At 29.6% G+C, this 22353-nt stretch overlaps 2 protein-coding genes and 1 long non-coding RNA gene across 5 annotated transcripts; 2 read left to right on the top strand and 1 right to left on the bottom strand.

Moving 5' to 3' along the window:
- Positions 1 to 921: 921 nt before the first annotated feature.
- LOC113796469 (WD repeat-containing protein 48) lies at positions 922 to 5433 on the top strand. Its single transcript, XM_075823640.1, has 3 exons — positions 922 to 1549; positions 1618 to 2342; positions 2424 to 5433. The coding sequence occupies exons 2-3, from the start codon at positions 1770 to 1772 to the stop codon at positions 4764 to 4766; spliced, it is 2916 nt and encodes a 971-aa protein (XP_075679755.1). The 5' UTR covers positions 922 to 1549; positions 1618 to 1769; the 3' UTR covers positions 4767 to 5433.
- A 138-nt stretch (positions 5434 to 5571) lies between these two features.
- Positions 5572 to 21478, bottom strand: Actn (alpha actinin). 3 transcript variants are annotated; one of them, XM_027346750.2, is made up of 10 exons: positions 20752 to 21478; positions 19912 to 20687; positions 9873 to 10194; positions 9650 to 9816; positions 9499 to 9580; positions 8719 to 8948; positions 7017 to 8048; positions 6611 to 6949; positions 6169 to 6555; positions 5572 to 6106 (listed from the first exon to the last, which is right to left on the bottom strand). In XM_027346750.2, the coding sequence occupies exons 1-10, from the start codon at positions 21461 to 21463 to the stop codon at positions 5948 to 5950; spliced, it is 4206 nt and encodes a 1401-aa protein (XP_027202551.2). In that variant the 5' UTR covers positions 21464 to 21478; the 3' UTR covers positions 5572 to 5947. The 3 variants fall into 3 exon arrangements, with proteins under 3 accessions (XP_027202551.2, XP_027202552.2, XP_027202553.2); XM_027346751.2 differs by having other exon boundaries at positions 8863 to 8948; XM_027346752.2 differs by lacking the exon at positions 8719 to 8948 and adding an exon at positions 8272 to 8357.
- LOC142646158 (uncharacterized) lies at positions 13175 to 14794 on the top strand. Its single transcript, XR_012847143.1, has 2 exons — positions 13175 to 13986; positions 14041 to 14794. It is a non-coding gene; the product is annotated as an uncharacterized LOC142646158 (long non-coding RNA).
- Positions 21479 to 22353: the final 875 nt, after the last annotated feature.

Here is a 22353-nt window from a genome sequence, read left to right as displayed (position 1 = left end):
TTTTGAAATTTTGAAACAAACAAAAAAATCGAATAAATGAAAAATCGAATGCTCCATCTTTTGGATTCGAATGTTAACATTTTTTTCACACACATTCAGTGAATGGTCCCGAATAGAGTATTCTTAACCACTTCTTTTCGTGGTCGAAATCACTCGGCTCAAAAAATCCGAAACAGCAGAATTTTGATTTGATTTTACTTTCATAGATGCCGCTATTTTTCAATTTTTTTTTTTATTTGAATGTGTATTAACCTCATCGAGAAAAAAAAAACATTCGAAAAAAACTAGCAGCACAAGCTTGTGATACCAATGGATTCTGAATCCAGGATACATCCTACTACTACTACTACTACCATTTTTGGATCATTTGGAAAATGTATCCCCTGTTAAAAATGTGCCACTACCTATCTAACTGTGCTATCCGTTGTTAAATGTTTCTCTCTCTCTCTCTCTCTCTCTCTCTCTCTCTCTCTCGGTTTTTTCGCTATCATCCAATTCAATCATCAAAAAAAAAATGATAAATTTTTTTTTTGTAATATTTTCTCAATATCAATAATTCTGTCTTTTTTTATTTTGATTATGATGATGATGATGTTATTGTTATTTGTATGTGGTAAACAAGATATTATCTAACGAGATTTGTCATTTTCTGTTTTTCTTGCCGTCAAATGTTTTCCACCTTTCCACAATTGTGTCATGATTTATTTTTTTTTCTTCTAAAACAAAAACATTCGATTTTTTTTTATTATTTGTTCCACAAGTTTGTCTGAAGATTAAATCTTCAATGTTTTTTTTTTTGTTTTGTTTTCAATTCGAAATATGAATTGCTCATTTTTGTCTTTGGCGTTGGTTTGTTTTTTTTGAATGATTACGTTATTTGAAGAAAAAAAAAAAGTTCAGTCGATTGTTGTTGATAGGTGAAAAAAAGATTTGATGTAATTCTTCAGCTTTGCACATCGCATAACATCACATTCATTCAGTATCGCTTACATCTTGTTTATTTATTCAAATTCAAATAGGAAATAATTATCACAGCAAGATACAGAAGAAAAAAAATACCAACTTCATATTTGGACAAACTGTTTATATTGAATTGAATTGAAAACAAAAACAAAAATCATTTTGTTTGCGGATATCGAATGTTGATCAATCAATTAATCAATCAATCAACATAACCATGGTTTTAATTGATTAAAACTTTCCAAAAACAACATTTTATTTCAATTAAACAAAACAAAAATATTATGTCATCATCAGTCACATAATCAACATAATCATCATCATCACATTAGCAAAATATTTGATGCGATCTAATTTGTTTTTGTTTTGTTTTTTTGTTCGCTGTCTTCAAATTTCATTCATTTTTTTCGCTGGTTTCAAAACATTTTTGTTATTCATTGATAAATTGAAAACTTTGAAAAGAAATTTATTATCATTTTTCTCCACTGATTTCGCAATGAAAGCAATAATCTCTATACGAATTATTTATTAATGTTTGAATTTTTTTTATATAAAGTTTATAAAGTGTCGAATTCCATTCAGCCGTGTGGTAAGAATATTCTTTTTATATTTGTTTCAAACCAGAATAACAATAACTTTTTCTTTGTTTTCGTTTAGCATTTATCATCATTACTTCATACTATGTAGAAAAATGTAGAATAAAAAGCAATGCTCAAATAATAATGTCTTAAATCAAATAAATCAAATGATTTTCATTCAGTGCAATTCAAAAGCTGTTTTAATCAAATAAAAACAAAACGAAAAAAATAATGACTAGTTCATTACATCAACGTACGATGGCTAGCCATCAAGCAAGAAAAAAAACCGTATCATATGTAATACGTTCGGAACAAGAACGTTATCATCGTTCCGGTATAAATTCATTACAATATGATCCGCATTTAGGAAGATTATATTCAGCTGGTAGAGATTCAATAATACGTATTTGGAATGTTTATAATCCAAAAACAAAATCATTAATGCAACCCGGTAGCCATATGCAACAACAGCCAATAAAATCATCATTATCAAATGTTTGTGGTAATAATAATAATAATAATAATGGTATGAATTATTCATCATCATCATCATCATCATTATCTCATACTGCTCATCATAATCACCAACATCATCACCAAGATGATTACTATCTATGCTCAATGGAACATCATACCGATTGGGTTAATGATATTGTTTTATGCTGTGATGGACGGAATTTAATTTCCGCTTCTTCAGATACTACTGTTAAAGTTTGGAATGCTCATAAAGGTATTTGTATGTCTACATTACGTACACATCGTGATTATGTTAAAGCATTAGCTTATGCTAAAGATAAAGAATTGGTATGTTTAATTAATTTTTATTGATTTTGGATTTTTTTTCAATGATTGATTTATTTATTTCTATTTTCTCCTCATCGAAAGGTTGCATCGGCCGGTCTAGACAAAGCAATTTATCTTTGGGATGTTAACACTTTAACACAATTAACTACATCAAATAATACAGTGACGACAACATCGTTTACTGGTAATCGTGATTCAATCTATTCATTAGCATTAAATCCAGCTGGTACAATAATTGTTTCTGGTTCAACCGAAAATGTTCTTCGTGTTTGGGATACACGAACATCAAATAAAATAATGAAATTACGTGGTCATACCGATAATGTACGATCATTGGTTATTAGTCGTGATGGTACACAGTGCCTATCAGCCAGTTCAGATGGATCTATTCGATTGTGGTCATTAGGCCAACAACGTTGTATAGCGACCATTTTGGTTCATGATGAAGGTGTTTGGACATTACAAGCCAATGAAACATTCAATACTGTTTATTCGGGTGGTAAAGATCATCGTGTAATGATGACTGATGTTCGTCAACCTCAAAATCGAACTGTGATATGTGAAGAGAATGCTTCCGTTTTGAAACTGTTACTAACACCGCCAGATCATCGTTATATATGGGTGGCTACAACTGATTCCTGTATTAAATGCTGGTCATTAACCAGTAATAAAAGAACATCTTTACCATCAGATTGTAATAGATATACGAATGAATTAGTCAACGTTTCTCAAGCACAATCTTCAACAACAATAATGAATGGTTCATCTAGCAATAATCATCGTAAAATATCGAATGCATCATCGATCTCTTCCACATCATCATCGATTACTGAATCACAAAAAAGTAATGATTCATTACAATTACAACCACTTAATCGGCGGCCAGAATTAATAATACGTGGTAATCCTGCTATTCGTAGCTATCACATTCTTAATGATCGACGTTATATTATTACCAAAGATAATGATGATAATGTAGCCATATATGATGTCCTTAAAGCATCAAAAGTAGAAGATTTAGGAAAAACAGATTTTGATGCTGAAATTAAACGACGTTTCCGAATGGTTTATGTACCAAATTGGTTTTCGGTTGATTTAAAAATGGGTATGTTGACCATACACCTAGAAGAACCAGATTGTTTTAGCGCCTATGTATCAGCTCGTGATTTTGGTCTTCAAACCATCGGAACTGGCAGTAGTGATAATGATAGTCAAGCCAGTACTGGAAATGTTACAACAAACAATACTTCATCATCATCATCATCGACACAACAGGATGCTAAAATCAATCTTGGTTGTTTAGTACTTCAAGCTTTGTTTGAATATTGGCCTCAAAGTCATACTCATCTAGTTGATAATGATATTTCGAAAACTATTGATTCTCATGGTGATTCTTCCATGTGTAATGGTAATGATCAACATTCGCATAAACATCATTCACATAGTAATGGCAATGTTAGTGGATCATATTCTTCAAGACATCATCCCGATTTGCAAGGGCCGATTAATCGATATTTTTCGATACCACCACATACACCTTTAATAATTAGTGAGAATAGTAGTCCGGGTGGTTCGCAACATCGAACACTATTGAGAATAAGAATCTGTGAAGCAAAACAAGATAATGAAAATGGACATTTACAAGAAATGGTGCCTATTTGGGTGAATAATATTGTTGTCGAACGTAAATGGCCTGCGTTCAATAAAATATCTTTTTTTGTACATCCTCATCCATCGATGGAATTGAAAAACTCGAAAAAAGAACATTTTAGTGCCATTGATATGTTACTGATTCGCAAAGTGATTGAACATGTTTATACAAAAATATGTAGAGAATTGTTTGATCAACATTCAAGCAATGTTAATTCAATGTCATCACAACAACATACAACAGTTGGTCCAACCAATAGTTCTTCCAGCAATTGTTCAACGCCAGTTACGAATAATGGTCCTTCCTATCAATCAGCTAATAATGGTGCAATGAATGGAAATAAATCATTGACAACAGGTAATCCTCATACCACCAATCATAATCACCATCAATCCCATGGCCATAATTCTCATCATCATCATCACCATCATCATTATCATCATCAACATTGTAATAGTACTTGTAGTACACGAAGTTCAAGTAGTTCTAGTAGTGCTGGTAGTATGTGCAGTAGACATTCATCTTCATGTCATGCTGCAAATGGTAATACTACCTCGGATAGTCCTTTGAATCAAAATGGGCAAACAGCCGTCAAAGAAAATGGACAAGATAATGATGCTGCCGCAAATTATTGTTCGACTGCAGCGGAAGAACGTGTCGAATTACTTTGTCAAGATCAAGTTTTAGATCCAAATATGGATCTAAGAACTGTTAAACATTTTATATGGAAATCCAGTGGCGATCTGATACTTTATTATCGACCAATCAAATAAAATTCAAAAAAAAAATTACTCACTTTCAATTCATCCACTTTTCAACAAAATCAACGGTGCATTATAATATATGTTGTTTCTCTTTCATTGAATTTTTTTCTTCTTCAAAATTTTCATTTCACCATATCTCTCATCTCATCTCATTAATTATTGAATGCACCCATTATAAATATAATCGAAAACTGTTTGCAAATCAACACATTCTTCAAATAATATCACGAAAGAAACATGACACGATTTTGTTTGTTTGTTTGTTTGTTTGAATTTTTTTTTCTTTCACAGCCGAAATAGTCATTTTTGTTTGTTTTTTATTATCTGTTCTGTTTTTGAAATCTATATAAATGATAGAATGAATAACTGTATTTACAAAAAACAAATTTTATTGCTATATTTTTCTCTCTTAAATCATTTTTTTCAGTTATTAATTTATTTCATTAACGTCATGAATATATAATTTTTTTTACTGCTTTTTTTTGTTATTTTTGTTTTGTTTGATTGTTTTTTGTTTCATCCAGAAAATAATCTGCTTGTTTCCTTCAATGAAGAAATTATTCATCAATAACAACAACAACAAAAAAACTTGTATCGAAAATGTATTCATGTTGCGATAATTCTTGAGAATGGTTCGATTTTTTTCGAATTGAATAAAAGTTTATAATTTTCTAAATTCCTGTGTTCAATTTTTTTTGCATTTTACAGAATTCCACGAATTTTGTTTTGTCTTTCGAATTCAAGATGGCAGCACTTTGAAAGTTTTTCTTTGAAACTAAATTCCAAAGAATTCATCAAACACTTGTAGCAAGACTTCAAAAGTGGCTTTTACCTTTTATTTTTTAATTTTATAAATTCAAACGATTTTTCACCATTTTAGTCAAAAATTATTAGTAAAGATAGTAAATATCCATATGGATGGTTTTTTCATTCACAAGTTAATTAAATAAGTGTATTTTTTTGTTTGACTGTGTGTAATTGTTAATTCCAACAACAACAACAATGGTGGGTAGAATTATGTGTAGGTGTTTTGTAAATATATGTTTTGACTAGTTATTAATGTTTGATAAGAATAATAAGGTATAAAGAAATAAATCAACATCAAGTGAAGGTCTTTATGGTTTATGATTGTCAAAAGACATCAAAACGTTTAAAGAAAATTAGATTTTTAGCTATCCATCTATCTGGTTTCAAAGATCCGATTCACCATACAATGCAGTAGAGAATGAACGATAATCTAATGCTCCGGGAACACTTCCAATGCCTTTATATGGTGCCATACGTTGGATACAGTATTCAGCTTGATCTGGTGGCAATTCTCTTCTGAGGTCTTCAGCGGTAATATAAGGCTATAACAAAAAAGAAACAGAATTAGAAAACAACGTCTCATTTTTGACAAAATAAGCCTTACCTTATCACTTGCCAGGATTCTAAATGAATCAATAATTTGTTCAGCCGTATCTGAATCGGTGCTTTCACGAGTCATGAAATCAAGGAAAGCATCAAAAGTAACGTAACCTGTATTGTTTGGATCAACACGGCTCATGATACGTCTAAAATCATTTTCACCTTGACGATCATTTCTGATGTTATAACCAACCGAAATAAGGCAAGATTTAAATTCATCCGGATTCAAACGACCAGTACGAGTTTTGTCAAAATGATTGAATGATGCACGGAATTCATTAAGCTGTTCCTGTGTAATTCCTTTCGAATCACGAGTTAAAATTTGATTTTCAACTTCATTAATATTTCGTTGAATCGATGTTAACAACTGTTCCCATCCGACACGTAGAGTCTAGAAAAAAAACCAAATTAAGTAAATAAAATTGAACATTATCCATAGTACTTACCTCCATTGTATATTGTGTATAACGATTTTCAAAAATCATATTTTCCTGCACTTCTTGATGAATCTTTTCCATTTCTTCCATATGAACTTTGTACATGTTAACAGCTTCTTCATATTGACGTAATTTCATCAATTGTTCTTCTAATGATCCTTGCATTCCCATTCCAATGGCAGCAACAGCATCAATATGTCGTTCAATCCATGGACCAACACCGTTAGCTTTTTCGGCAAATTTTCTACGTAAACCTTCGTTTCGTTGTTGTCGAATCAATTCTGATTGCAATGTTTGATCTCGTTTTGGCACTAATTGTCTAACATCATTCCATTTAGTAGTAATTTCCTACAGGTAAAAATACGGTTATTAAACATTTAGATTTGCAAGCAAAAAATGACAAGACAACACTTACCGATGGCAACAAAACAGTGTAAGGATTTTCAACACCACCAGGAATTTGATATTGAGTAGCAAAGCTTTGAATTTCCTGTGCTAATTTAATAATTGAATTATATTCTTGATCAGCTTCACCTAATGTACGTTTAAATTGTTCATGTGCTTCGATTAATCCTTGAATTTCTTCAATAGTATGTACGATAAACATATCGACTAAATCTTCACGAGCTCCATCCAACCAATTGTTAAATGGTGCAGCACGTTTAGCAAATTCCAAATGAAGTTGATCAATTTTTTCCAAAACACGTTCCGCTTCTTCCAATGCTTGACGTCGTTTTTGTGTTAACGTACCGAAACGATCCCATTGATCGCAGATACGTTGACAACGTGCATTAACTGATGCAGAATCATGATAATTAAGTGAATATAATTCTTGAGCAATGGCAGCAATTTGTTCAACACGATCTTGATGAGCACTAAGATCACTTTCAAATGCTTCATGTTTCTTTTTCAATGCTTTCACTTCATAAAGACGACAATTACGAAAATCTTGACTTTGTAATAATGCTTCTTTTCCTTGTGTCCATCCTTCATGTGTATCGGCTTTATGTTTGAATTTTTGTGCCAAATGATCTAAACGTTCTAAACGCATCATTTCCGATAGAAGCCATTCTTCAAATCCTTTTTCAGCATGTTCTAAACCTTTCCAAGCATTATTAATATCTCGTACTGTTTTACCTTCGGATGGCATATATGCTGGTCGATTTGAAAGGCGTAATTTGGTTTGCAATGTATTGAAATTTGTTTCCAATTTGCCTTTTTGTTCAACACGTGGTGGTTTATGCATACGACGATATGCACGAAATTCTTCTAATTTTTTCTGTGCTGTACTTAATTTATTATCAGTAGTTTTATTTTCCAACCATGGTGTTGTACGTCGGATCCAATCCAAAAGATCACTAGCTAAACGTTCATATTCTTCCATCATACGTTCATTATCTTGATTAACACGAAGAACTTTACATATACGATTAGAAGCAGTTTCAGCCTGAATAATTTACAATGAATTTTTAAGAAAGAAAGAAACAAAATTAATAATTTTATTTCGTTAATTAATGAAAAAGGCGCTTTGAAAACAACAAAGAACAACAAGCATGTCCATTTTTTTTTGGTGGATAAAATTGAAGCAAACTTTTTTCTCGTTGTTAACACACACACAACACACACTTATTAATAAGATCCATCACTAGAAACAAAAAAAAAAATCATACCTGTTGAGCACCAGAAAAGGTGTGATAATATGATGAAACATAAGTCATTACGGCACGTTCATCCGGAAGCGGACTAATATTAATATCTGGGATTATTATTTTTCGTCAAATCAATCAAGGAAATATTGAAGCCAATTTTATGTTTGGGAATCATCATAATGGTCAGATGGAAATGAAGCCAAGTAAATTTTTTAAAAAAAATATAAAGCAAAAGAGGTTAATAATCAATTAAGGTTTAGTGCAAAAATTTTGATTTGATAAAATTATTTTAGTTTTACACTTTCTCACATCATTCATTCATTCATTCATGGTTAAATTATACGAGAAAAAAATTCTTTGATAAATAATTAGCAATTGGCATTGAAATTATGTAAAGAGATAAAAAATCAAAAATGAGCAACAGGCAGGTAGGCAGCAACAGCAGCAACAAGGCATGATGTTACCGACCATCTTGTTGTTGTATGGAACTGATGATGCAGTTCCAATAGGGGAAACGAAATTGTTGTCGATATTGGTGTTGGGTATAATGGGCATACCAGCACCACCAACTCCAAAACCTTTTTTAGCTTCATTTGTTGGCTCAACGTTTACCTTTTGAGCACCTTTTAAGGCGTGATAATAACAAGAAACATATGTCATCACTGCACGTTCATCTGGTTTGACCATGTTGACCATTTCTATTTTAAATGACCAAAAATTTATTTATTTTTTAACACATATGATACGGTCATTATCATCATCATAATGATTGTTTTAAACAAGAATTTTTTTCGGTTGTTACATTATCATTATTGTGAATTGAAAAAGAAAAAAGATGAGAAAAATTAAGAAAAAAAGGAAAGAAATTATAAGAAAAAAAATGACCAAAAGATCATCATCATTAAAGAAAGAAAGGAAAAAAAGGTCAAACGATATTATACTAATGAGTGGGATGTTTTTGATTATTTTGTCCTTTAGTTTTTGTCAGAGAAAAAAATTTTCAATCAGAATCAGAAAAAAACAGATAAAATCCATAAACTAAATGAAAGAAAAAAGCTTTTTTTTTGTTGGTTTGTTGGAAGAGAAATGAGAAAATCTACAATAATCTGAACAGCTTATTGTTTATTTTGTGAAGAAAAAAGAAAGAAGATTATGAAAAAAAACCTATGAATGAAAACATCTAGTCACTGTAGTAACTGTATCGACAATATATCGTATTTTAAAATGGCAAAAAACACAAAAACATACCTTCCGCATCCAACATTCTTGGTATGCCTAAATGTTTTTCAGCAACATCGAATGCTGTATTCAAATTTTCTAATGGATTGTCCTTAAATTAGTAGAATAAAAAGTGTTAAAAAATGTGTATTATTGAAAACAGATAATAATGGCTAATTACTTTGGACAATTTTGAATAATCAATCAAATCTGGACGATGACGATGTATCAATGCACAGAATGCCAGACCATCTTTCCAGCTCAAGTGGAAATTCTGTACATTAACATTACGATAGGGGGCAGTTTTTCTTTGGCACCATAATAATAAACCTTCTTTGGCGGTCATTTCTGTGGAAAAAAATTCATTTGAAATTGATAAACAGAAAAATTAAACAAACACAAACCTTCAACAGAAATATCTTGAATGGCAAATCGTAGAATAATTGTCCAAATAAGACCTAATGTCATTTTAGAATTACCATCAACAATTTCTTCCGCTCCGATTGAAACCAATTTAACACCTTTACTTGCAATAAAATCCAATGCTTTATTAACATTGGCAATTTTATGGAAACGCATTTTTCCACGATCAGGTTTCGGTAATGTTTCACCCGATATTACTTCCAATAATAACATTAATTTTAGACCATTACGAAAATCTTCTTCAATATTTTCAATCTGTGTACCAGCTTTGCTTAGATGTGAATTACACCATGCAGTAAATGTCTAGATTTTATTTAAAAAAAACAAAAAAAAATCAAAATTAAAAAATCGATTACAATCATAACGATCGATAACACATAATATTCTCAACTTTATCTTTTCATCCAAAATATCAATTGAATGTCATCATTGAAAGAAAATGATTCTTGTGTCGTTTGACAAATTGTCACATTTTTCATTTCTTTTTTGTTTTGTTTTTTCAATTTTAAATTTTGTCATTTTGAACATCAAGACAAGCGAAGACATTTCCTTTTTTTTATTGCTAATGGGCAATCATCATTATCATCATTTTCTCTTCCAGACAAATTACAAGTCGTTTGTCATTTTCGTTCTTTATCAATTGTCATCATCATCATCATCATTTTGAAATTTTTGAAGAAATCTTTCTCAGATTCTTTTGATAACCTTGAAAGTTTTCAAATCATAATTATTATTATAAAGTTGGAAACGAAAAAATTGGTGGGATTTTTTCTTTTCCCTTGAACGAAACAAAAAAAAAAAAAAAAAAAAAAAAAAAAAAATCAGAAAAGAAAATGTTAGCCAAGCTCGGAAAAGCAAATATCAGTTTACGGTTTTTTGTAGCCGGTTTATTTTTTTCCCGTTGTTGTTTTGTGATATGGTTTACAACAACAAACAACAACAACCGGTTTTCATTTACAAGCGAAAAAAAGGAAGGATTGGATTCCTTCTAAGACGAAATCAAAACACTTGTTTAGAGATGAAAATCACTGGAAAAATATTCCGAAATTTTGTTCATTGACGAAAACTATTTTTTTTTACAAATAAACAATAGTTATTTATTGAAAATTCGTGCAATGAACAAATAAAAAATAATCGAGGATCGAATACAAAAATATTGTTTCTTTTTGGATGATGATGATGATACATAATTATGGTCTCTGTTTAAAAAGTGAATGAAAAAAATTTCTTCATTTTTTCATAATGTTCATGGAATAAATACAATGTATCAAAGAACAGAATGGAACAACAATAAACAAAGATATTTATGTCCATCACCAAAGCGTGTCGTCAGATGATCATCATCATCGTTTGTATCCGTATTGAGCATTTAATCCCAAAAAGAAAAAACAGCAGAAAAATGAAAAATTCTCATAATATTTCATGGGAAATTGGTCGGATAACAATATTATTATTATACACTTGTTGCTTTACAAATTATTATTTTCTAGTTGTCTAAAGTCCAAGTCTTTTTCTAGTTTAGTTTAGAGATGCCTTTGATCGACCGGACAACAACAAGGTTTATTCGGATAATAGACTACTCATCATCATCATCAAACAACAAGGAAAAAACCGAATACAAAAGGCTTATTTTTTCGGATGTAAATGGATATCAATCACCAGAAGCTTTGTAATATTTTTTTCGTGTTTGTGTGTGTGTGTTTAAAGGGGCAAAGAGAATGATCCATTTTCTCATAACTAATAACGCTAATCATCAACATAGGAGATCGAATTAATGATTAAATGATGTAGCAGCTAATTATAATTACCATTTTTAGTATATAAAAAAAACCCGAAACAACAACCGAAAAACAAATAAATAAATTTCTGCTAATCAAGTAACTGAGCTCTCTCTCTCTCTCTCAATCATGTCTTGTTCAATTTTCATCAACAAAATATTGGACATTCTCAATCGATATATATCGATGGTTATTTATTTATTTATATGGAGAAAAAAACGAAAACAACATTAAATTAATGTTGTTATTTTTTTTCATTCACTCCTAATCCATCATCATCATCATCATCATACTGATGATGATCGTAATCAACAAAATTCATTCATTCATCATTTTTCGTTCGGTGTTTTGATCACCAAAATCAGATCAACATGTTGATATGATGAAACCTAGCCTCTTTTTTGAACAACAAAAAAAAGGTTGTTTTTTTTCTGGTCGAGATCTGTCTTCTGATCTGTTTTTCACAGTGAAATATTGGGATTGATAAGAACGAACGAAGAAAAAAATGTATATCATTTCTTGGAGATAATTGATAGGTATTCTTATCATTTGATGATGTTACCTTCAAACATTGCAAATCTTTTTTTTCAATTTCAAGAAAATTATTCGTAACACCTTTTGAATGAATGAATGGATTCATTTTTTGGAAGAAAATTATTCCAACAATTACATTCCATTTAACTATTTTATTGTTGTCGTTACATCCATCCATATGGTGATAACAATAATAACTTCTTCTTCTTTGACCAAAGAAAAAAACCCAAAATTAAATGTTTGTAAAGATGAAAAAAAAGCTTGTTTTTTCACTTCTTTTTCTTCGAAAAATTGTATAAAATTATTATGCAATTTTTTTTCTGGGGTTATTTATGCACATTCTTTCGACGACAACAACAACAACAACAAAAAACTGGAACAGACACCACCAACACAGTTTTTCGTGAATATGTTTTTTTATATATCCAAAACGAAAATGAAAAATAACAAAGATCATCTTTTGTCTTCGGGCTTTTTGCACGAGCATCAATCATCATGCAGAAAATGATTTCAAGCAAAGATGATGGTCGCTGAATGGTGATGACCGCAAAAACTTCTTTTTTAACCAAAAAACAACAAAAAAAAACAATCTAAATTCATTCAAAAAATATAAAATTCCCGAAAAAATGAAATGAAATGGACACGATTTGTTTTTAATTTTTTCATCATTCAAGATCTAAATCAAAACTGACCAAAAGTTTTTTCGAACATGATGATGATGATATGGCGCCCACATGGTTATTTTTTGTCTATAAAAATTTCTGTTCTAGATTTTGTTAAGACCTGTTCATAATAATCGGACAAATCAGAAATCAGAAAAAAAGATTGCTATCAAAACATATCATGACAAAAAAAAACAAAAATTAACACTCAATGATAATCCAGGTATATTTTACACGGATTTTTCTCTTGGGCTAATTGATTGAGAGAATTTGAATTTTTTCTTTTTTGTGAATTCATTCAGGAAAAAAAATATAATGAACTTTTTGTCTTGTGGTTCATTTTGAATTGCAATCAAATGAAAAACCAAAAACTTCATCAACAACATGGACAATGATAATGATTGCCAAGAAAAAGACAAGACAAAAAAGAAAAAAACCATTATCAATTTTCTCAATATCGAAATGGTAGTTATACAATCATCATAGACTATTGTTTTTTCTTTTTCTTTTTCTTCTCAACTTTGAAAGAAAATGAATAACCAAAAACAACCAAAACATTGAAATGTTGATCAGAAAAACCAAACCGAAATATATTGATGACATTATCGTCATCGTCTATCGTCGTCTATGGTCGTAGTTTGTCTAAAATCATCATCATCATCATCATCGGTAAGATCAATGACACCATTTTTGATGATGATGAAATCATTATCATCAAGATAATAATAATGATGATGATGAATCAAAGTCTAGCAAACTTTTTTTGATTTCAACAATTCTCATCATCATAAATTCACTATACAATTTAAATATCATATCAAAATGTTTATCAACAAAAAAAAAAACTCATTTGATTTTTTTTGTTTATTTGCGCACACTCTATTTTTATCAATTCTTTGATCGGTTGGTTTGATTTGGCTTAATTACCATCATCATCATCGTTTACTACAAACAACAACATTGTACATTGTTTGAAAGGGGAGAGAGAAAGAGAATGAATGAACAAGACATTCCAACAAGTTGTCATGTTTGTTTGCATAAGGATGTTTATCAAACAACGCGTTTAAACAGGAAAAAAACGCCCACACATTATGCTTGTTAATTAAAAGATCAACCAAAGAGTAATTAAAATTTTTTAACTAATTTAATTTCTTCATTAGTTTTTTTTCGTTTAGTTTGTTTTTCAGGAAAAAAAATTACGTTTCCTTCATCATGATCATATACAGATCATTTAGATCGATTTGAACTCTTAATGATGTCCGAGAAAAAAATCTTTTAAAATAAACGAAGGAAACAAAAATATATTTTCTCCTGGTCAGTCAATGTTACTGCTGTGCATTATGGATTATTTAAATCATATTATTTACCGATCATATTTGTTTGGTTTGTTTGTCTATGGTATTTAAAAAAAAGTATTACCCGAAAGAAAATCAGATTATCGGATCACAAAGAGACAGAGAAAATTCCTATATGCTTAATGTTTTTTACAAATAAAAACAATAATCAATCAGTGAAATCCACCAGCCAGCAAACAAAATCCATACAAATGGCCATGGCCAATATTGAAATTACATGGATAGATTACATATGTGTTATACAACAACAACGACAAATACCTGGGTGATCTACAATGGAATTTACTTTTTTTTTTATTTACAAAGTTTTAACATAAATCAAATGAGGAAATATCATCAAAATATTCGATATGATCATATTAAGCAACAAAATGAGGCCAAAGAAATCTTCTTTAAATGCGGTTGATTTTTTTTGGTTGTTGTTGAATTGAACCAGTTTTTTTGGTCTAAATCTTGCACCTCGAGGATACAGAACAACAACACATCCGTAAAACATTGCAAAAAAACACCGGCTTTCAATAAAAAAAATTTCAAAAAAAAGCTAATTAAACTACAAATCATAATCAAGGTTTAATTAGCAAGAAAATTCAGACGTTATTTTTAGATAAAAATAAAGCAAAAGTGTTTTATGGTTTTTCTAGCGAAATTTCTGTATGTAATTGTAATTTAATTTGGTTAAAAGTCAGAAATGAAATAATAAAAAATAAAAAATGATTTGTGTTAATTCAAAAAAATTTGTTTTGACATGTTTTGTCATCATCATCATAATTATTGAATAAATTTTAGCTTAGCTATGATTTCATAACAAAGCTAAAATTTCATTCAAAAAATGATGTTGATGATTGGCAAACAACAATGTTGACGTGGATAAGAATCATCTAATTATCATTGTTGTTTCATTCCAAAGTACATTAGCTAACTATTATCGGATCAATCCAAAGATAAAAATTATTCACATCTAATCATGCACATAATTATGTAAATGAATCAAAAATGAGTGGAGTACAGTGGGTTAAAAAAATGTAAAATTTTTCCAATACAGTGGGTAAAAAAACATTCGGTAGCAAAAAAAATCGATCAAAGATCGATCAATGATCACGATGATCGGTATAAAAAATTCGGAATAATAAATAAGCAACAAGTGAAAAGAACAAGTTGAAGGAATGAAACAGACAACCAACAAACAAACAAACAATTCAAGTGAACAATCAAACGTCAATCAAAAAAAAAAAGAAAAGAAAAAAATGACGAAAAGCAATCATCATTTTGTTGAAATGACCGAACGAGATTGACCCGTTGTTTCATTTATTTATTTCGACAAAATCAACCCAGAAATAATGATGATGATCATAATGATCGAAGAAACGAAATGATCGACTAATTGGATCAAAATTGAAAATTACAATTTTTTTGATTGTTTTCAAAATCAAAAAAGGTCAAGAAGAAAAACGAAAAACGGCTGTTGTTTTATCACGTGCGTGACAATTTTTGAAAAAATGTTTCGACATCAGAAAAATGTCAGATTTTGTCAATGTTTCTATCAATCTGGTGTCAGAACCAGGATTTGTCAAACGAAACAAAATCGCTTAAAACATCTGGAAACCTTTTCTGTCTTGATTGACATTCACATTTATCGATCACATCCGTATCAGATGTGAAAATGATGATGATGACAATGAAAACATTGAAAAAACTGGCAAAACAAGACAGAAAAAACATCATCATTGAATGAATGAATCAATAACAAATGAAATGATTATTACTTTTGAATGCAATTCAATGATTGTCAGTCATGAAATAAAATGTTTTGGCTGTTGTTTTTGGCAATGATTTTCGTTAGTTTTTTTGTGCAAAAACAAATGTTTGTTTCCATAAACTTTTCAAGGGATTTTCATCATCATCGACAACAACAACTGAAAAAAAACGAAACGGAAAATTGCTCAAATATGGCCGATTTTTGTTGTCATTTTTTGTTCGATAATTTTTCCCAGTTGTCATTTTTTTTAATATAAACAAAAATGAATATAGAAACTCTGTGTCTGTGTGTATCTCTGACAAGCTCTAGTTTTTTTTGCTGTTTTCATTTCGATAAATAAATTGAGAAATAACAACAACAACAAATTATAAACATGATTTTCATTCGCCGATATGATTACCACCATTATCATCATCATAATCCAATCCAATCGAATATCCATATCCATATCATATCAGGCAGCAGCAAACCTACGCACATAGCGAAAACAACAACAACAGCCAGAAAAATTACAGAAAAAAGATTACGTTTCTTCGTTCAAAAAAAAATGGATTCCACAATTCAATATCCAACAGTCATCCATCATTTAGAAAGAAGCAGCAGCAAAAATAATAATCCAATTTTAACCAACCAACAAAAAAACAATTTAAATTTTTTTTCAAACAACAAAATGAAAAAATCAAAAAAATCAAAATTTGTTGCTTGAAATCAAAATCAAAATCAAATCATCAATATGTAGAACACACACACAAGGGAAACACATGAAAACAGAACTGAAAATCTAATTTTCTAATTTCACACCTGAACTGAATCATAATTTTCGTGATTTTCCAACAACAACATTTTTTTTGTTGGTTAAATTGCAAATGAGGAAAAAATAGTCCAAATTTTCTTTTAGTTTCATTAAAAAAAGGGATTACAAATTGAATTTTTTTGTAATTTCAGTGGCCATTTCTGCATAAAATTTTTTTTTCTCAAATCAAATGTTTTTGATTAAACGAAATGTCAAATGATTTCATTTCCTAATAATTTTCTATTGTTGATTTCATTTCATTTTGTTGTTGTTGTTTGCTACACTGCTTGACTATACTGATTATCTTTAGCGCGATTTAATGATTATGAACAACAATTGATGAAAAACAATGAAGGATAACAAAGGATTAATCCCGACCAACAACAACAACAACAAAACGGGTGCGCCAACAACAAAATATCTTTATTTCTTAAAAAGGATTTGAATCGAAAAAAATCACCGAAGATAAACGGTAGTGTTTTTTGCTTCGATTAAGTTTCCAAAGCAAAAAAAAATCAGGATCAGGATGGAGTTTTTAAAGCAAGCTTTAAACATTTGAAAAATTTCAAAATGATGTAAAACAGAAAAATCGATTATTCAAGATTAAAATGATGACGGAAATATTTTTTTTCGGAGCAAAATTGGATCAAAGTAGAGAATGTCAGACGATTATTATCGTTTGTCGTGGTCATCATCATCATTATCGTTGAATATAGAAAAACAAGATTCAAACATTTGTCACTGATTATCATCGGTCATTGGATTTTCTTTTTTCTCCTCGCTGCCTGACACTTGTCAGAAGATGGAAAGAAAGAGAAAGTTCAAGTATCATTCAAAGCAACAAGTGTTACATGACCAATATTGCACCATGATCATCATCACCATGGAAATCAACAAAATAATTTTTTTGACAAACAGTCAAAAAACAGTTTGTTTATTTTGATTCCGAAGTAGAGAAAAGAGGCGAATAACAAATTATAAATGAAAAAAATGGAAAATTTTCATCAATTAATTATGAATCAATCGATCAATGATATGATTGGAAAAATTGATTAACAATTTTCGATGAAATCTACACTTGTCATTAATCATTCATTTTTTCAATTTCTAACAAATTTAACCCGTTAATTTAATCCATTAAACAGTTTTGTTTTCGTTAGTTTGATTAACACATTGACATCGACGATTGACATTGAAGGTTTTCTTTCAAAAAACGAATTTCATGTTTTCATTCCACTCAATGTTGTTGTCATTCATTTTTTATTTTGAAATTTAAAAATAAAAAAAAATTTAGAAAAAAACTGTTGTTGTTGACAATGCTGACTCGGTATATATTCGATATATAAATCGAGTGTAGATGAATAGAAAAAAATACCAAAAAGAAGAATTTCATCGAAATTCTTTAGCTCAACTTAGCTCTTTACTTACTTACTTTTCTAAAATTGTCATTTCTATTTTCATTTCATCAATACATACATCACACACACACACACACACACATACACAGAGACAATCCTTTATGTTCTTCATGTTCAAAAAGATTACAATCATGAACTAAAAAAGGAATGTCGTTTTGGTTTTCCCTCTCCCTCTCTTACGTTCGTCATTCGAGAATTGTGGAATCTTAAATATTTCAGAATAATCAAAATATCAACCAAAAAAAGAAGGAATTTTCTTGGCTTTCGAGAAACAAAAACATTTGAGAAACAGTTGCGGTTTTTTCACTATAGAAAACAAAACCTGATTTCGTTTCTTTTTGTTTAGTTCATCATCATATTCATCATAATAAATCATGAAAATATCATTATTATCAACCTATCATCATCATCAATATGTAATCGATATTTTTGAAAACAAAATTGAATTGAAAACATCGATATTAATAGATTAATAATAATGAAATAATAAAAGTTTTTTCCCTCTGTGTTTCTAAATCTAGATTTTCTAATGAAGCAAATGACATGTGTGTGTATGATGACAATCAATCCATTCACAATCAATATGGATATGATGCTGTTGTTGTTTTCTTCAAAAAAATGATCGATGATCTTTCGAATCGAAAAAAATCTTTTCGTGTATACATTGTATATATAAACCAGCGAAACATTTGGGCCAAACACACACACATCAACAATGTTTGTTCAAAAAAAAAAATCAAGTCAAGGGAAAAATGAATGGAAACAAAAAAAAATCTTAACATTTTTTTTCGGGTTAAACATTACATTACATACTTTTAAAACAACACAAACAAAATATTTCATTTCCTTTCCACAATGTGTTCTGTTCATCATTCATTTTTTTTTGTTCAATAATATTATCCTTTGAGAACTAATTTTAGAAACTTTTTTCAAAATAAATACTTTCGTCACCATTTATAAGTGAAAATGAATGTTAAATTCTTTCAACATGACAGAATTCTTTTCTACTGTTACACAAGAAAATATAATAATATATAGAGTGTGTCTGATGAATTCAATGAACGACAATCAAAGCTTCAAAACAAAAACAAAATTCTCAAAATTGGCAAACACATCAATCAAACGGGTTAAAATTTTTTTTTACTTAGAATAGAATCCATTTGGCATACATTCCATGTAATTTTTTTTTTCATTTATTTTGTCCTATTTGAGTAATAGAAAACAACAACAAAAATTTTACATACGAATCAGGCTGCAAAATTATTAAAATTGATGATGATGACAAAAATAAGAAATTTGATAATTTTTTTTTCGTTTGCCTGGTAAAAACATATCATAATTCATTTTTTTTTTTTTTTTTTTTTTTTTTTTTTTGTTAATTAAAATGTAAAATTTTGTAACAAAAAACAAAAGTTATTTAGATTTTTTTCATTCAAGTAATGTTTTGGAATGTAATTGAAAATTTGCAAAGGAATCTATCTATAGTTCAATGACCAGTGTGTACCATAATGATGGATCATTAAGCGCAAACTCAATCTTGGAACTAAACAAAAAAAAAACTCAACAAGGATTTTTATAGACCGGGGAAATAGAATATTTCATGGATGCAAAACAATAAAAAAAAACAATAAATAATACTGATCCTACCTAAATTCAATTTGTAAATATGGACTAGTCATAATTATGATGATGTTGAACGAATTAAAAGAATTTAACAAACTAACCTTTCTTTGTTGTTTTTCCCATGCTGGATCTAATAAACCTTCACGTTCCCATTCTTCTTCTTGTTCCATATAACCACCATCTTGTTGTGTACCACCAGCAACACCCATCATTCTTGGTGAAGTATTATTCATAATATATGGTCCTTGATGCATCATATCGACCATTTTATTGTTATTATTATCGTTATAATCAATTAAATGACAATTTGATGATAATAATGTATTATTAACAATGATAATTTTATTACTATTATCGGCGTTATTGTTCTGTTGTTGTTGTTGATTTTCGAATGATTGTTGTTGTTGTTGTTGTTCAATTTCCGATTGTTGTAAAAATAAATGTTGATAATGTTGATGATTAGAAGAAATTAATGGATTATTTTCAACACTATTTTTCACTGATAATGATGGTGATATCACTTGATGATCAACAAAACTATTGTCACTATTTTGTTGTTGATTATTATTCACATAATCAAAAACATTTGATGATGATAATGATGATAAATCAGAAAGTTGTTCTTGTTCTTGTTCCTGCTGTTGTTGTTCGTTTGAATCTTCCTTTTCAATTAATTGTCGATGTCGTTGTTGTTGTTTTTTTGTCGTTAATAACCAATTCCAAAATTTATCCGATAATAACAGATGAATTAAAAGAAATATAAATAAAAATTGTAACAATTCTGTCAGAACAATTATTATCGATTGTGAATCATTGGTCGGTGGATGTTGTTGCCAATGATTGCCGGTATTGCAGCCGGTTGGAATCCAAACAAAATCTATTTACAAAAACATGAAAAAAATAACGAAATTTGAAAATAAAAAACGAAAAAAATACTAAACCTGAATTGGATATAGAATCTATTCTGTAAAAGAATGAATATTCACTTTGATCGATTAGGATTGTTGAATCAAATAAATCCGCCTTTCGTTGTTGTTGTTGAATGATTGGATTGTATAATTTTGAATCAACGAATGACGACAAACTACTATTACAAATGGCAAATGGCGTCTGATCGCGAATAATGCTATTGATGGAGATGGCGTTTGTTTGACTATCGTTGTTGTTGTTGTTGTTGTTATCAGTTTTGGCTGCCTCTACCACAAATAACGGGATTGATAATAATAATAATGTGGAAGCAGTGAAAATCCAGTTTGACAGCAACCAATATAATGATGATAATTTTGTAAAGAAACAGTTATTTGAATGTTGTTGATAACAGTCGACTAATGTTGATAATGATAATAACCGAATTGGTCTTATTTTTTTCTTGATTATAAATTCAGCAACCACTACGATGATGATGATGATGATAGCAATGAAATGAAATGATGATGATGATGATAACAAACTTGAACACCATGAACAACAGTAATCAAAAGAATTTGAATCTATGCCAATCGTTGTTGGTGTTGTTGCTGCTGGTTGGGATAATAATGTTGATAATAAAGTTTCAAACGACGACAGTATCAATGAATCAGTATAGTAAATGTTTGAATTTTGTTCAATTGAAATTGATTGTTTTTGTTTATCAATATTTTTCAATGATTCCATTCATTCATACAATCAATTTTTTTCCCTCTCACTTTGTTTGTTGTTTGTTGTTATTGAAGAAAAAAAAATTCGAGCAAGTTCCTAAGTTAAACAGAGAAAACAAACAGAAATCAATTGAATGAAATGAAATGAAAAAGAAGAAGAAGCACACCGAATAACGGTGGGTCCCCATAGATTTTTTTTTTTTTTTTGTTGACCGATATTATGCTTCTACCACACACTGGTCATAGGGCATAGGGTCTTGAGAAATTTCTCCCCGAAAAAAAATTAATCATTGAAAAAAATGACAGAAAATTTTCCCCAAAATTTTTTCTTTTTCCCCTCTACTTTATTGACTGGCCATGAAAAATCAATTAATTTTTTACCACAACAACAGGTGAGAATTTATCATGATCATCAATGATGATTATCATCATCGATAACAACAACAACAACAGCAACAAAACATTTTTAAGGTAGTTGATAATGATTTGACGAGTTTCATCATCATCATCATCAAACGACCTTGATCTGAACACTGAAATCAAAAAAAAAAATGATATAATGAACAGCCATGGTCAAGTTAACCAGACTGACAACTCAAAAAAAAGTAGAAAAATTTTACAGCAACTTTAACCCTTTTTTTTCTCTTTCTATCACTCTCTGAAGCATCCTATTTGAAATTTTTCTTCGTGAAAAATAATTAATTCACTTTAGTAGTTGAGTATCTCTCTCACTATGTCACTAAGATATATTATTTGAATAATTGAAAAATGGTTCTAACTTTCCCCCCCTGTCAATATCAAGATGACCACCACCACCACCAAAGCAAATGATCAATTTTTACTTACCCAGCTTGATGATGATGATGTTTTTTGTTGTTGTAGCATGAAAAAAGAGAAAAAAATATT

Source organism: Dermatophagoides pteronyssinus, unplaced genomic scaffold (assembly GCF_027571235.1).
Source record: "Dermatophagoides pteronyssinus isolate colony J.1.1.1.1 unplaced genomic scaffold, Derpt_VIB-CSIC_2022.12 sq0001, whole genome shotgun sequence".
In the NCBI taxonomy this organism is placed as follows: Eukaryota; Metazoa; Arthropoda; class Arachnida; order Sarcoptiformes; family Pyroglyphidae; genus Dermatophagoides; species Dermatophagoides pteronyssinus.
This window is presented reverse-complemented; position numbering and strand designations above follow the sequence as displayed.